Here is a 14,126-nt window from a genome sequence, read left to right as displayed (position 1 = left end):
AAAACTTTTTACGTGAATGTTCATAGTAGCTCTGTTCATAAAGCCAAAAAAGTGGGGACTTCTCTGGTGGCTCAGTGGTTAAGAATCCACCTTCCACTGCAGGGGACATAGGTTTCCTCCTTGGGGGGTAACTAAGATCCCACACGCTGAAGGACAACCAACTCCACACAACACACTCACTGGAGAGAAGTCTGTGAGATGCAACAAACGACCCCGCATGCTGCAACCAAGAGCGCATGCAGCCAAATACATAAATAGATGAATAGTTTTTTAAAAAAGCCAAAAAGTGGAAAAGTTTAAATGTCCATCAACTGATAAATAGACAAATACGGTCTAAACATCCAATGGAATATTCCTCCATAAAGAGGAATGAAGTACTGATATATATAACAAAATGGATAAATTTTATGAAAGCAAAGTCAGACATAAAAGATCATGTCTCTATATAATTCCACTTATAGGAAACGTTCAGAATAGGCATATCTACAGAGACAGAATGCAGGTTACCGGTTGCCAGAAGTTGGGGGAAGGGAGGAATGGAGTGACTCCTAAAGGTTATGGGGTTTCTTTTGGGAGTGATAAAAATGTCTGGGAATGAGATGGGATGGCTGCACAATACTGTGACTATACAAAAAAAAAAAAAAAATCATTGAACTGTACACTTTAAAATGACTACAGTGGTGAATTTTACAGTATTCAAATTCTATCTCAATTTAAAAGAAAAAGTTGAGGGAAGGGCATGCTGTAGACTGGAATGAGAGCTTATGTCCAACAAGTCTTTATGAACATTAGTAACAAGTGTTTTCACAGTTGAGGACTATCCTAGTATGGTAAAGTATATTGGGTGACTACTCCAAAGAAGATTAATTTCTTCTAATGAAATTCAGGTGACTTAAATCTTTGATTCTTATTCAAATATGTTTTTATTTATTGTCACTTCATTATAATATTCATTGTAATAATTATAATAAAAGTGTTATCATAATGACATGATTTCACTTTTGAAAACCTCCCTCTACTTTTAAATAGGAAGAGGAGACTATTAAGTCCAAGGGACATTTACATCTATGCATTCTGGGAAAGGTCAAAACACAAAAAAATTGTCTTCTCTTACAAATTTTAGTTGTTACAGAATAAAGGCTTAACTCAAGGCAGGAGAAATTCCTAAGGTAAAACTCTCAGAACAATGAAGGTACCTTTAGAAGCAACTGGTCCTAAAGTACAGACCTCATAAAACATTTTGTATACTTTAACAGGCAAAAAAGATCAGCACCTTTCCTCAAAAAACCTCCTTACTCTGCCCCGTTAGAGACCAAACCTAATCTTCATTTCTGCCATGAGATCATTTACACTTCCTAAAGTGTCAGGCTCAATGTTTCGCCAGTCAGCGGTAGAATGACGGTGCCAAATCAGTTTATTTATAACCACTTCAATACTATTCAGGGGCTCTATCAGAAATGAACCAGGGAAGGGGGGCAGGGGTTAGGGGAGGACAAGGGGTAGGCAATTAAACAAGAAAAAAACATAATATTACATGTTTTTACTCTTGGGCCTCAGTGTCAGAAAGCCTAACTAAACCACATCTCCTTTTTGCTGGGCAGTAATTAGGACGGGAAGGCTATTCATTCTCTTCTGCCCTGAGATCTAAAACTTCATTCTTTCACCCCATTTTCTTGTGCCCATGGGCTTTTTTGGCATAGGAAAATCCTTATACCTGAGAGAATTCTGACCTAATGGCCTGACTACTCAGCTTGTGTGTAACTGTTTTTAAATTACACACTACATTCCACCCCTCTTTTCTTACCATGGAAAAGGAAAATTGAGCCACCTCACCAGGCAAATTCATTTTAGGAGCAGTAAGTTTGCCAAGATCTCAAATATCAGAACCTGCACACTGAGTTATGTGTGGACAGGCAGGAGAACATCATGTCTGAACCACATCACTCAGCACTGACATGTGACCCAGCCTAGAATTCAGAAAGGGTCACCCATGTGTGATACCCACTGACTGGATGTTTGAAAATGAGTTACTAATGAACAGCCAAGTATCTTTACTGCTTGTCTTTAAGGAGAGAAAGCATCCCTCAACCCAGATTTTCTGGAACCAAAAAAAAAAAAAAACAAAAATAAGCAATCTTTTGTATCAGAGCTAAGAGGAACTTTAGAAATTGGCAATAAAAAAAAAAAAAGAAAACAAAGCCAGAAAACAAACAAAAGTACTGGCAATAAACTATAAATACACACACACACACGTAACTATATAATTAAAAAACTGATTTTAAAATATGATCAGTGCCTAAGTTGTTTTTTGCATAATCCTTTATTAATGCTTTTTGATATGTTTGCAATTTTATTTTCAAGAAAAAAAATTTAAAAGATACTGACCTTGGTAGGAATAAAATCCTCTAGCTAAGTTGGGAACCAAAGCAGAAAAAGGAATGTAGGTAAGATAGTGAGGGAAGGAAAAACCAGAAGATAATAAATATGCAGCGTAAGACCAGATTATGAAACAGAAACATCAGTGCTAGTCACATAAAGTTTAAAGCTCAAGTAAGAAGAATTTTATAGACAAGAAGTTATGTAAAACTCTTATCATAAGATGAGGGTCTCAAGTATATATTTTATAAGAAAATTATTTAAAAATACAGTAGGTATGTGTGAAGAAAAAGAGGCAAGGTCAACAAAAATGCATCTTGGCTAGAACAATATCTCCACCCTGTGATTATCAAGGTTATTGTTACTAAAGCTTTTGAGAAGGTAGTGTTACATTTGATCATTTTTTAGTACCTCCCTCAGGACTAGTTGAAAGTAAGCTGAAGAATTATTCCTCATATCTGACAAGATCTACTCTTGTCCTGCATTAAAGATATGACTTCCTAGAAGTTGGCAGGACTAAAGATGACACAAACTGTCTCCTGAAAAGGGATTTAATAATATTGAACCTACAAGTCTATGAAGTTTCAGTCACTATGATTCTAAAATCTAAAATCAACAGACTTTGATCATTTATTTCACCAATGTCTATGACATTTATGAAACTATAGGGCAATCCAGAAGATAATGATTTCTAGCCCTAGGAAAACACCTTAATGGTCTTTTTCTTTGAACTCAGACATTTCTATAATTAATTATTCCACAAGAGCCATTTTCCAGTGGTTAGGAAATGCTACTTGTATTTCAGTTTTCTCCTCTTGACTTCAAATGAATAGCTTTAAATTTCTTAGCCTATAGTAGCTGCTTTAGAACCACTATTTAAAATGAAAAAACAAAAAATTATAAATTCGTGTAACAGAAATGGGGAATCTGTAAATAAATGAATAAATAATGCTATTAAAGAAACACAAAACTGACAAAGCAGCCACATCTATTTTAATAACCTGACAACTACCCACTTAGAGGAGAGTAAAAAACACAATTATTCCATGAACATTTTTGAATGAGTGTTTTGTGCAAGGCTCTATGGGTGACTGGCGTGTAGGATTCAAATACTGTGCTCTGTTACTGTTCCAAATTTTATGAGAGTCTGAAAACACAGGGCAGTAAGGCAGTACAGCATGTTTTTCCAGGAAGCAGGACAAAGTATTTAAGAGTCTTTTCAGTCTTCTGAATTCTCAACTTCCTCATAATCTGTAAATCTGCTGGAGGATATGGATTTAGATTTCTGAGAAGCGTACAGTGAAAGTATGATATATTTTGTCACAGTCAGGGTGAAGTTTCAGCTGTATTTAGAGGCAAAAAGCAATTTTTACTTAACATCTGATATAGAAAGGCTAAAGTTTGGTAACTTACCTTCCAGATGTAGGCAGCTTCATCACTTGAGCCACTGACTAAAAACTGGTCATCTGGACTAATACTGGATTTAACATAAAAGGTAGAGTTCTGATGTCCACTGAAGACAGCCACTGCCAGAAGGAAAAAAATCAAATTACTTCATTTCCAGTGTTCAAATAAATGCAGACAGTATACATATCCTAATAAGTTTATTAATGTATTGACTAATGAAGCAGATGGTCAAGTAAGTCAGCAGTTTAAAAAGAACTGGACAGTGGCAGAAAAAGCAAGGAAATCCTAGGAAAAGGCTTTATATTAGACCCAATCTCATGATCTAAGCCCAAATACTTGGTACGGAGTTAGCTATTGAGAAGAAAGGGACAAAAAATATTCTCAAAGGAAGAACAGAGTCAGTGTCCAATCCTTTAGTAAAAATGCCTTTGTCAGACCCTCTCTTTCCACCCCAGGCTAGGTTTTTTCCATTGCATTAAACATTGGTCTTTCTTCCTCTTAAATTAACTTCAAACCTCTTAAGGATATATTTCACAAATATCTTTTTCTTTCTTCACTAGACTTCAGACTTTATAATGCTTTACAGAGGAAATCTTCAAACATTTGTTGTATGAATAGGTAAAAATCAGTGAAAGGAGAATTAAGATTTATGGATAGTCTATCTGAGATGCGGTAACCTTTAAACTCGACTTTAAGTAGGCTGAAGAGTAGAAGTGGCCAATGAGGTAAACTATATATTCATACGTAAGATACTCCAACTAGGTTAGGTTTAGACTTCTCACTATCCAATCTAGGAATCTCCTTAATTCCATCCTAAGGAGACCAAAAGCTGAGGCCTCAGGCATTAGAACTCTACTAGGAAATTAAAGGAAAAACATCTCGGTCATTGGAAAATTTAAGGATACGTTCAGGAAGGAAAAAATACTTCACTGCAATCTTCTAACGGAGGGGGAAAAAAGAATTATTATTGGAAGGACTGATGTTGAAGCTGAAACTCCAATGTTTTGGGCACCTGAGGTGAAGTGCTGACTCATTTGAAAAGACCCTGATGTTGGGAAAGATTGAGGGCAGGAGGAGAAGGGGATGACAGAGGATGAGATGGTTGGATGGCATCAGTGACTCAATGACATGGGTTTGGGTGGACTCCGGGAGTTGGTTGATGGACAGGGAGGCCCGGTGTGCTGCGGTTCATGGAGTCGCAAAGAGCCGGACACAACTGAAGACTGAACTGAACTGAACTCAACAGCTTTCTATAACTACTCACAAAAATCTCTTCCTTTTGCTAGAATAAAAAATTGGATTAAAAAACAAACTTTGTATTTAGAGCTTTTCAAGAAAAACCCTGCATGTCAAATACACTGCCACATCAAATACTGCAACTGTTAAAGTTAAGCAAGACATGAATCAATTCAGATACATGTATTATAGAGTTACTATGACAGATAAATCCTCACAAAATAAACAGGATCCTTTATTCTGAATACAATTCCAAAACTATAATTGTTCATCTTTCTCAGCTCTTAGCTATGAATGGAAAACTAGACCAAATTTTCCACTAAACTCTTAAGTATTTATTGCCCTCTGCTGGTCTAAGAAAGCCAACATAAAGTTTATAGAAAAAAATCCTTCTAAACCTATATTGGCTTTAATTAGTTTAATTGTTGACAATTTGGGCTCTTAAAATGCTTCATTAAGATGCTTCAATTGCCAACATCTGCTGGATCATCGAAAAAGTAAGGGAGTTCCAGAAAAACATCTATTTCTGCTTTATTGACTATGCCAAAGCCTTTGACTTGTGTGGATCACAATAAACTGTGGAAAATTTTGAAAGAGATGGGAATACCAGAGCACCTGACCTGCCTCTTGAGAAATTTGTATGCAGGTCAGGAAGCAACAGTTAGAACTGGACATGGAACAAAAGACTGGTTCCAAATAGGAAAAGGAGTACGTCAAGGCTGTATATTGTCACCCTGCTTATTTAACTTCTATGCAGGGTACATCATGAGAAACACTGGGCTGGAAGAAGCACAAGCTGGAATCAAGATTGCCTGGAGAAATATCAATAACCTCAGATATGCAGATGACACCACCCTTATGGCAGAAAGTGAAGAGGAACTAAAAAGCCTCTTGATGAAAATGAAAGAGGAGAGTGAAAAAGTTGGCTTAAAGCTCAACATTCAGAAAACGAAGATCATGGCATCTGGTCCCACCACTTCATGGGAAATAGATGGGGAAACAGTGCAAACAGTGGCTGACTATTTTTGGGGGCTCCAAAATCACTGCAGATGGTGACTGCAGCCATGAAATTAATAGATGATTTCTCCTTGGAAGGAAAGTTATGACCAACCTAGAGAGCATATTCAAAAGCAGAGACATTACTCTGCCAACAAAGGTCTGTGTGGTCAAGGCTATGGTTTTTCCAGTGGTCATGTATGGATGTGAGAGTTGGACTATAAAGAAAGCTGAGCACCGAAGAATTGATGCTTTTGAAGTGTGGTGTTGGAGAAGACTCTTGAGAGTCCCTTGGACTGCAAGGAGATCCAACCAGTCCATCCTGAAGGAGATCAGTCTTGGGTGTTTGTTGGAAGGACTGATGCTAAAGCTGAAACTGCAATACTTTGGCCACCTGATGCAAAGAGCTGACTCATTGGAAAAGAACCTGATGCTCGGAGGGATTGTTGGCAGGAGGTGAAGGGGATGACACAGGATGAGATGGCTGAATGGCATCACTGACTCAATGGACATGAGTTTGAGTGAACTCTGGGAGTTGGTGATGGACACGGAGGCCTGGCGTGCTGCGATTCATGGTGTTGCAAAGAGTCGGAAACGACTGAGCAACTGAACTGAACTGAAGATGCTTCAGAGTTGTCCTTATAAACATCACTTAGTATAATAAAGTGCTGTGAACTAAAGGTATAGAACATCAAGTACTGATTTCAGGACCTCAAGTTTTGAAAAAGACAAGCAATTACTAGATCTCTCTTTCTCTCTCACACACATATCTGTCAATTTCTAAGGAACATACCTATCTGCCTACCTACCTACCTATCTATATATGAGAGCCAATAAAACAATTTCAGGAGTACAGAGGAAAGGTTATTAAATTATTAGTTAAGTGGCCTTGGGCATATTTGTTTGATGGCAGAAGAACAACTAAATTTAAGGCCCCTTTTGGTGTCGCACATAACAAAATGATCTTGGACATCTGATAATATAATTAGGCTTTCATCTTCTAGGGAAAAAATTTGAAGAGTTTGTTTTATATGGTTAAATAAACCAAGAGTTGTTCAAGTTCTAATTTCAATCAAGGAGATAGCAAGCAAAGTTATAAAACCTCTTTCCTTTTCTTGTTTACATTCTTACTCTTGTTTAGACAACATCAGACCTAACGCAGGGCATTAAAAATGCCATGTATGATACTGTCATAGGTATTGAAGTCCTAATAATGGCTTGGGGTCAGTCTTAGGAAACTTCTGTAAATGCCCAGCTAAATTCTGCACTATTTCAAGATTTCTTTTTTATCCATGTATCTTACTTTAGTGGGAACTGGGTAGCTCTAGGGATTGGTTATAGAATTCAAAGTCTTTTTCTGACAGTTATATATGAGAAATAAGTAGGTAGGTTACAAGTATGTAGCTTGCTTAAACAACTGATAATGTCCTCAAGATGATGTAACTCTAACCCTCTTGAGAGTATGCTTGAGAAACTAATTTTTTAAAATGTCATTTATTAGCTTTATATATTCCACTTATAAATATATGTAATATATATAAATATAAAATATATAAGCTTTTTATAGTCCATTTATAAATTATATATTCCACTTATAATTTTCTTAAAGAGAAAAAAAATGAGATTAGGAAAAACATCCAGAGATAAAATAGCCTCTGTCCAACATTAATGAGAAGGCTGAGGTGGGTAGGGACTATTTTGAGGGCTTAAAACTAAGCCCCCTAACTTTAACAAATAACCCACATACAGGACAAAAGCTGAACAGAACAGCCTTCTCTATCCCACAAATATTGAAATAATCTGAAGTATATCTGCTGCTGCTGCTGCTGCTAAGTCGCTTCAGTCATGTCCGACTCTGTGCGACCCCATAGACGGCAGCCCACCAGACTCTCCCCATCCCTGGGGTTCTCTAGCCAAGAATACTGGAGTGGGTTGCCATTTCCTTCTCCAATGAATGAAAGTGAAAAGTCAAAGTCAAGTCGCTCAGTCATGTCCAACCCTCAGCGACCCCATGGACTGCAGCCTTCCAGGCTCCTCCGTCCATGGGATTTTCCAGGCAGGAGTACTGGAGTGGGTTGCCATTTCCTTCTCCAATGAATGAAAGTGAAAAGTCAAAGTCAAGTCGCTCAGTCGTGTCCGACTCTTAGCGACCCCATGGACTGCAGCCTACCAGGCTCCTCCGTCCATGGGATTTTCCAGGCAAGAGTACTGGAGTGGAAGGGGTATAATTTCGGGAAAGACTTACTATCGGAAAGACTTACTATTAAAATTAAGCCACCACATGGAGCAGGATTCTGTTCACTTGTGAAATCACAAGATAAGTACACCTATGAATTAAAACATCACTGGAGCTAATCAAAGACCCCAAAGCCCCTTTATGTCTTCATAAATTCAGTACAAAAACCACAAACAACATTAAATTATCATTAATGAAAAAAACCCATATTATTTTTAGGAAAGAATTTGAATGACTAAGACCCTACCTGGAGAAGTCTTTAATCCAGTCATATTGAACATGTAGATGTTGTCATCTGTGCAGTTAGCAAATAAAGTGGAGCCAGTAGAATCCAAAATCAGACTTGAGTATCCTGGAAAAAGGAATGAGTTAGCAAGGGCTGATGACAGAGTAGATCAGAGGTGAAAATGATCTTTTTAGATCATTTCATTACAAGTATCATCCCTATTCTGATTCCCCCAAATTTCTACAAACCAAAATTATTCTTCTAAGTTTCTGTAACTTCAAAAAGATACTTTCACATACTAGTTTCTCAAGTCAGCTGAGAATAACAGTTGCTGAAAACTAGTTTGATATTTATTTTAAAATTTTGACAAAACTTACATATCCAAAAAAGCCCTACAAAAGAGTCCAACAGAATGAATAAGGCTTACCTAGTTTTCGAGTGCTGCTACCTGGGTACAGGAAAGACTTGGATGCTATGGGTTCCTGTCGATAAGCAGTATAATTCTTACGTAAATCCCATATTTTGATTATGCTAAAAATCAAGGTTAAAAAATAGTTATTTTGTAGTCCTTTTCCAACACCAATCAGTTTCAACTACGTTTGAATGTGAAATGACTTTTAATCTAATTCCTCTGGCACATCAACCAGCTACAGTGAGGATATTTCATTGGGAAATAGATTGAACTATCTCATACTCTTGTCTCCAATGTCAGGCTAACAATTCTAGCAGAACGGAAACAGATGTGTTCTGACCCACAGATGGGATTCCCTGAGTTTACTTGAAAAGAGCGGAAAAGGAAGATGAAGGTTGAGTGCTGATAGTCATTGTTTCATTGTTTTCAGAAAAAAAAAAACAAAAACCACACACTTCCTAAGCCTTTAACATTCCGCATGTAACCTTTGACATCATTAAGTACAAAACTGTGTCCTTATGGTTGTATCCCTATACATTAATTCTTTAAGAAATGTAGTCTAAACAAACTTTCCTGTGAAATAGAGTATTTTTACATTTCACCTATTGGGATAATTTTCCTAATTTTCAAGATCTACTTTGTAGACAACTTGAAAACACAAGCTTGGTTATAAGAGGGCAGTATTCCTTGGAAAGAAAGCTTTCACAAAGAAAGCCATTTACAAATATAACTAATAATCTTTAGATAATCCTTCATTTGTGCCTGAGAATTTGGTCCACAGAAGAGTTTTAGTGTTTAGAGGACACAACAGAAACCTTAGTTTATTAAGCCATTATATTTTTAAATTAAAATTTTTGAAGGGAGGGATATCTTGGGAGATATAATGGGCAAAAAGAGGGCAAAGAAGAATATTTTAAAAAGAAGGAGCCCCTGTACTCAATGAACTTAAATTTCAACAAAGCAAAAAATCAAGAAGTATCACAAACTTATACGGAAGTATAAAGTTCCCAAAATTCAGACCAATCATGGATGGAAAGTATGTGTAAGTCCTTAGGCCTTAACATCAATCTAGTTAGAGTACTCCCTGAAATGCCAGTTACATGCCCAGAATCAGGTTCTGTCTTTTAGGATACTACTGAACTAGAGAAGACAAAACCCAAAATATAGGCATATCTCATTTCACTGTGCTTTGCAGATATTTCATTTTTTCACAAATTGAAGGTTGTGGTAAGTCTATAGGTACCATTTTTCCAACAGCATCTTCTCGTTTCATGTCTCTATGTCACATTTTAGTAGTTCTCCTAATGCTTCCATTTTTCATCATTATTATTTTTGCTATAGTGATCTGTGATGTTACCATTTTAATTGTTTTGGCATTTCCCAGCAATAAAATATTTTTAAATTAAGGTCTGTACATTGACATTTTTAGACACAATGCTATCTTACACACAACAGACTACAGTAAAATATAAACATATCTTTTAAATATAATGGGAAACCATTGATTAAATTATGCAGCTCACACAAGCAAGTTACCATCAAGCTTCTCTGTAACAGCAGCAGCAACAGGTGCCAATGCTGCTCCTAAGTGCTAGACAATGTGCTAACTGTGACAATTATCTCATTTAATTATTTGAGCAAGAGCTCTAATAACTAGATATTTTTCAGTGTGATCTAGAGTTCTTCTCAGCTGGGTACTATGTTGAAATTTAAAAGCACGCACATTAAATTACAATGGGATTAGGTGACTTCTCTATCACAGTTCATGAAAGATAGCTCATCAAAAGAACCAATAAATAAAGACTCTTCTTACCCATCCACGGCTCCTGCTGAGACTAATGTGTTCTCATCCTGAAAGAGGACCACAGTAACACTCTGCTGGAAATCCTAATAGCACAAGGAAGAAAAAAAAGAAGGAAATCCTATTTGGGGTATAACAATCTTCACTATTAAGAGACCAAGGCGCTAAAATGATGCCTTTATCCCCTAAACTGAACTAGACTAAATCTTTCCCCTGCAGTATCAGTCAAACATATACTGTAGACCAAGAAGTAATTTTAGCAAGAAAATGACCTAAACATCAATTTATATCATACTATGAACATTTTGACTTGCATTCAAGAAAAAAACTGGTGATTAACACAGTATTTTAGTACCTAAGTCTACTTGCTATACTAAAAATCATTCCTACTGTGTATCCTTAGGAAACTCATTTAACTTGCGCATGTTTCATCTGTAAAATGTTGATATCTTTCCAGATTATCATATAGGAGTGTCTTAAGAATTACAGATAAAAGATGGTTACGTGCTCTGAAAAATCTAAAGGAGCAAGTGGAATTTTACCTCCTAATCGATGCTAAGTTTTCTTGGCCCCAGAATCTGATGAAATGTCTGAAAAGTTACTCATTTTAACTTTATCTGGCCTCCAAAGACTACATACTAACCCTGTCAGTTTCCATTCATGCCAATGTAATTTAAGTCCTAATGTTTTAGCAACCACACATCCCCAAAATATTAACGTAGACCCTACAGAACAGGAATACTAGAAAAATAAATTAAGAAACACTGATAATTTCTTTCTTTTTTTTTAAGAAAAAAGCTATATTGTGGGCACTGTTTGAACTTTGACTGTAAAATGCTAAAGAGGTGCTTATATTTTTCCTAATGTTTCTCAAAATATTTTGAAATCTTTTGCCAAGTATGTTATAAAAAAAAGAACATAAAAAAACTCACATCTGTTCTGCAGTTAGTATCATGAAAACAACAACAGGGATTCCTTTGCCCTACAGAATATGGCACCATGGCACTTAATATGCTGTTTAAACCACACATCTCCCTCTCCTAATGAGTTTAGATGATGTGCATGCATGGAGGTCTCTAGGTATGAGTTTCAGGAAACTGAATTTTTAACATATTTCCCAAGTGACTCCGTGGCACCCTAGAGTTTGAGAATTAGTACTGTAAGTACTGAATGAGTATTAAACAATAAACCACTGATATCAAGAAGAAATAAAGACTCTCATTCACTAACTGAATCACTCTCATTTTATGCCCAACAAATTCCCCAAATGAGACTCGATGATGCTGTCAAGATCTGCACACATGTACACAGCTATAAAACCTTACCACAGAAGGAGCAAGCCCTTTGGAATTCTGTTTCTTCTTAGGTTTTGAAGGGGTTTGCTTGTCTAAGGTATTATGAGCTCCACTGATTTGGTTCACTTGCCTGTAAAATCCATCTGAAAAATATTTTTTTCAGAACATAATTGGTTTAGGTTTCAGAAATTTATTCCCATGCTGAATGTAACATTTATATATAAGATCCCATAATTATACTGTTTTAAATTAGTAAAATTAGAAGCCAGCAGGGTCACTGTACCATCATCTCTTGTGTGAGATTATAATATATAGAAAGGAAATAAACACATGGATATTTATAGCAGCTTTATTCTTAATTGCCCAAATCTGGAAGCAACCAAGATGTCCTTCAGTAGGTGAATGTATGAATAAAATTGTGGTATAAGTAGACAGGTGAGAGAAGGCAATCTGAAAGGCTATATATACTCTAGGGTTCCAATAATATGACATTCTGATAAAGGCAACACCATGGAGATAGTGTAAAAGATCAGTGATAGGCAGAGTTTAGGAGGGAGGGTATGATGACTAGGTGGAGCACAAAGGATTTTTAGGGCAGAGAAACTACTCCATAAGATACTGTAATGGCACACACATGCCAGATACACATCTGTCAAAACCAAGAGCATGTGTAATGCCAACAGTGAACCATAATGTTAGGTAAATAAGATGGACACTGGGTGATAATGGTGTATCAGTGGGTTCACCAGCTGTACCAAATGTCCAGCTCTGGGGCAGGATGTTGACTGGGGGAGAGACTGTGAGGACAGCGGGTATAGCCATACAGAGAACTCTGTACATTCTGCTCAGTTTTGCTGTGTATCTAAAGCTGCTCTAAAAAACAGTCTATTACAAATAATTTTTTTTTAATGATGTAAGCAGGGAGACGATCATTTGTTGTTGTTCATTTGCTAAGTCATATCTGACTCTTTTTGCGACTCCATGTACTCTAGCCCATCAGGCTTCTCTGTCCATGGGCTTTCCCAGACAAAATACTGGAGTGGGTTGCCGTTTCTTTTTCTGATATGATCATTGCTTTCTGCTTAATGGCATTAGGGGGCAATGTGAGTATAATTAAATTTAATTTAATCCAATTCTTTAAAGTCCTCAAATTTTTAAAATTAAAATGAAAGATCATGTACTAATAATTGCAATCCCATTAATAATTTAGATAAATGGCATTATAGTTCATAAGGTAAATATGGAGGGTAATACTTGAAGAAATCACTAAGAACCTGAGAACCAGAGAAGAATTAGGGATTATGAACCTGTGCCCCCTGGTGGTAAACAAGTGAAATCATCAATTCTTTCAAAATTATGGAGCAATACCACACTTGTCAGAATTGAAATGGAACTAGATTACCTTTTTTGTTGCACCTGGTATCCCAGACCATAATGTTGCCATCTCTACCCCCTGTACAGAAGACAGCTGTAGACATATAAATAGTTTATCAAGAAGTTAACAAAACCAGTTAATGACACATATATTTCAATTTATTAATAAAGTTTCAAGGGTATCTAATATATGCTAGGTACTGTAATTGGCACTGGAGACTAAAATGATAAAATATACATTTTATCACACACAAATAAGAGAAAACAATAAGCTCAACACAAATAAGAGAAAACAAAGCTGTAAAGGGAAAGTATTAGAACTCAAAATGCTTACATTGAACAAAAACTTGATAGAATAAACCTCTAAGTTTTCCTAAAGCCACATGAAATACTATATTATATACTAAAGTTGTAGTAAAAATAATGATAAATAAGCAATAACCAAAATATACTGAGTCCTTACTAAGTTCTAGACACTATCCTTTTTTATAGATGACCTTTTTTAAAGAACACCTCAGTGAGAATTATTATCCCCATTTTATAGATGAGCAAATTAAAGCATAGGGAGGATAAGTAACTTGCAAAGATAGCCCATACTCTGAATTTCCAAGCTATATTCTCAGTATAAAATTATAAACTAGATCAATATAAAATTTGTGAAAGGAGTTGCCTCTGGGGATGGAAGAAGGGCAGTGACATTGGAGGAAGAAACACAAGAGGAACTCCAATTTACCTGTCGCATGCTTTCCTCTTTAAAAATTAAACCA

The 14,126-nt window shown here is 36.3% G+C and overlaps 1 protein-coding gene across 1 annotated transcript in view; it reads right to left on the bottom strand.

The window, feature by feature from the left end:
* DTL (denticleless E3 ubiquitin protein ligase adapter) overlaps positions 1 to 14,126 on the bottom strand; it is a 50,304-nt gene that overhangs the window by 18,166 nt on the left and 18,012 nt on the right. Inside the window, exons 6-11 of the mRNA XM_086343306.1 lie at positions 13,388 to 13,453; positions 12,016 to 12,128; positions 10,703 to 10,776; positions 8,905 to 9,008; positions 8,499 to 8,603; positions 3,790 to 3,902 (exon numbers count right to left, since the gene is read on the bottom strand). Coding sequence (XP_086199432.1) covers positions 3,790 to 3,902; positions 8,499 to 8,603; positions 8,905 to 9,008; positions 10,703 to 10,776; positions 12,016 to 12,128; positions 13,388 to 13,453 — 575 coding nt within the window. The remainder of the gene's footprint in view (positions 1 to 3,789; positions 3,903 to 8,498; positions 8,604 to 8,904; positions 9,009 to 10,702; positions 10,777 to 12,015; positions 12,129 to 13,387; positions 13,454 to 14,126) is intronic.

This window comes from Bos grunniens, chromosome 16, assembly GCF_055505025.1.
Source record: "Bos grunniens cultivar Pamir isolate PY7600 chromosome 16, Bosgru_T2T1.0, whole genome shotgun sequence".
In the NCBI taxonomy this organism is placed as follows: Eukaryota; Metazoa; Chordata; class Mammalia; order Artiodactyla; family Bovidae; genus Bos; species Bos grunniens.
Note: the sequence above shows the minus strand (reverse complement) of the source record. Positions and strands in the feature narration are given on the sequence as shown.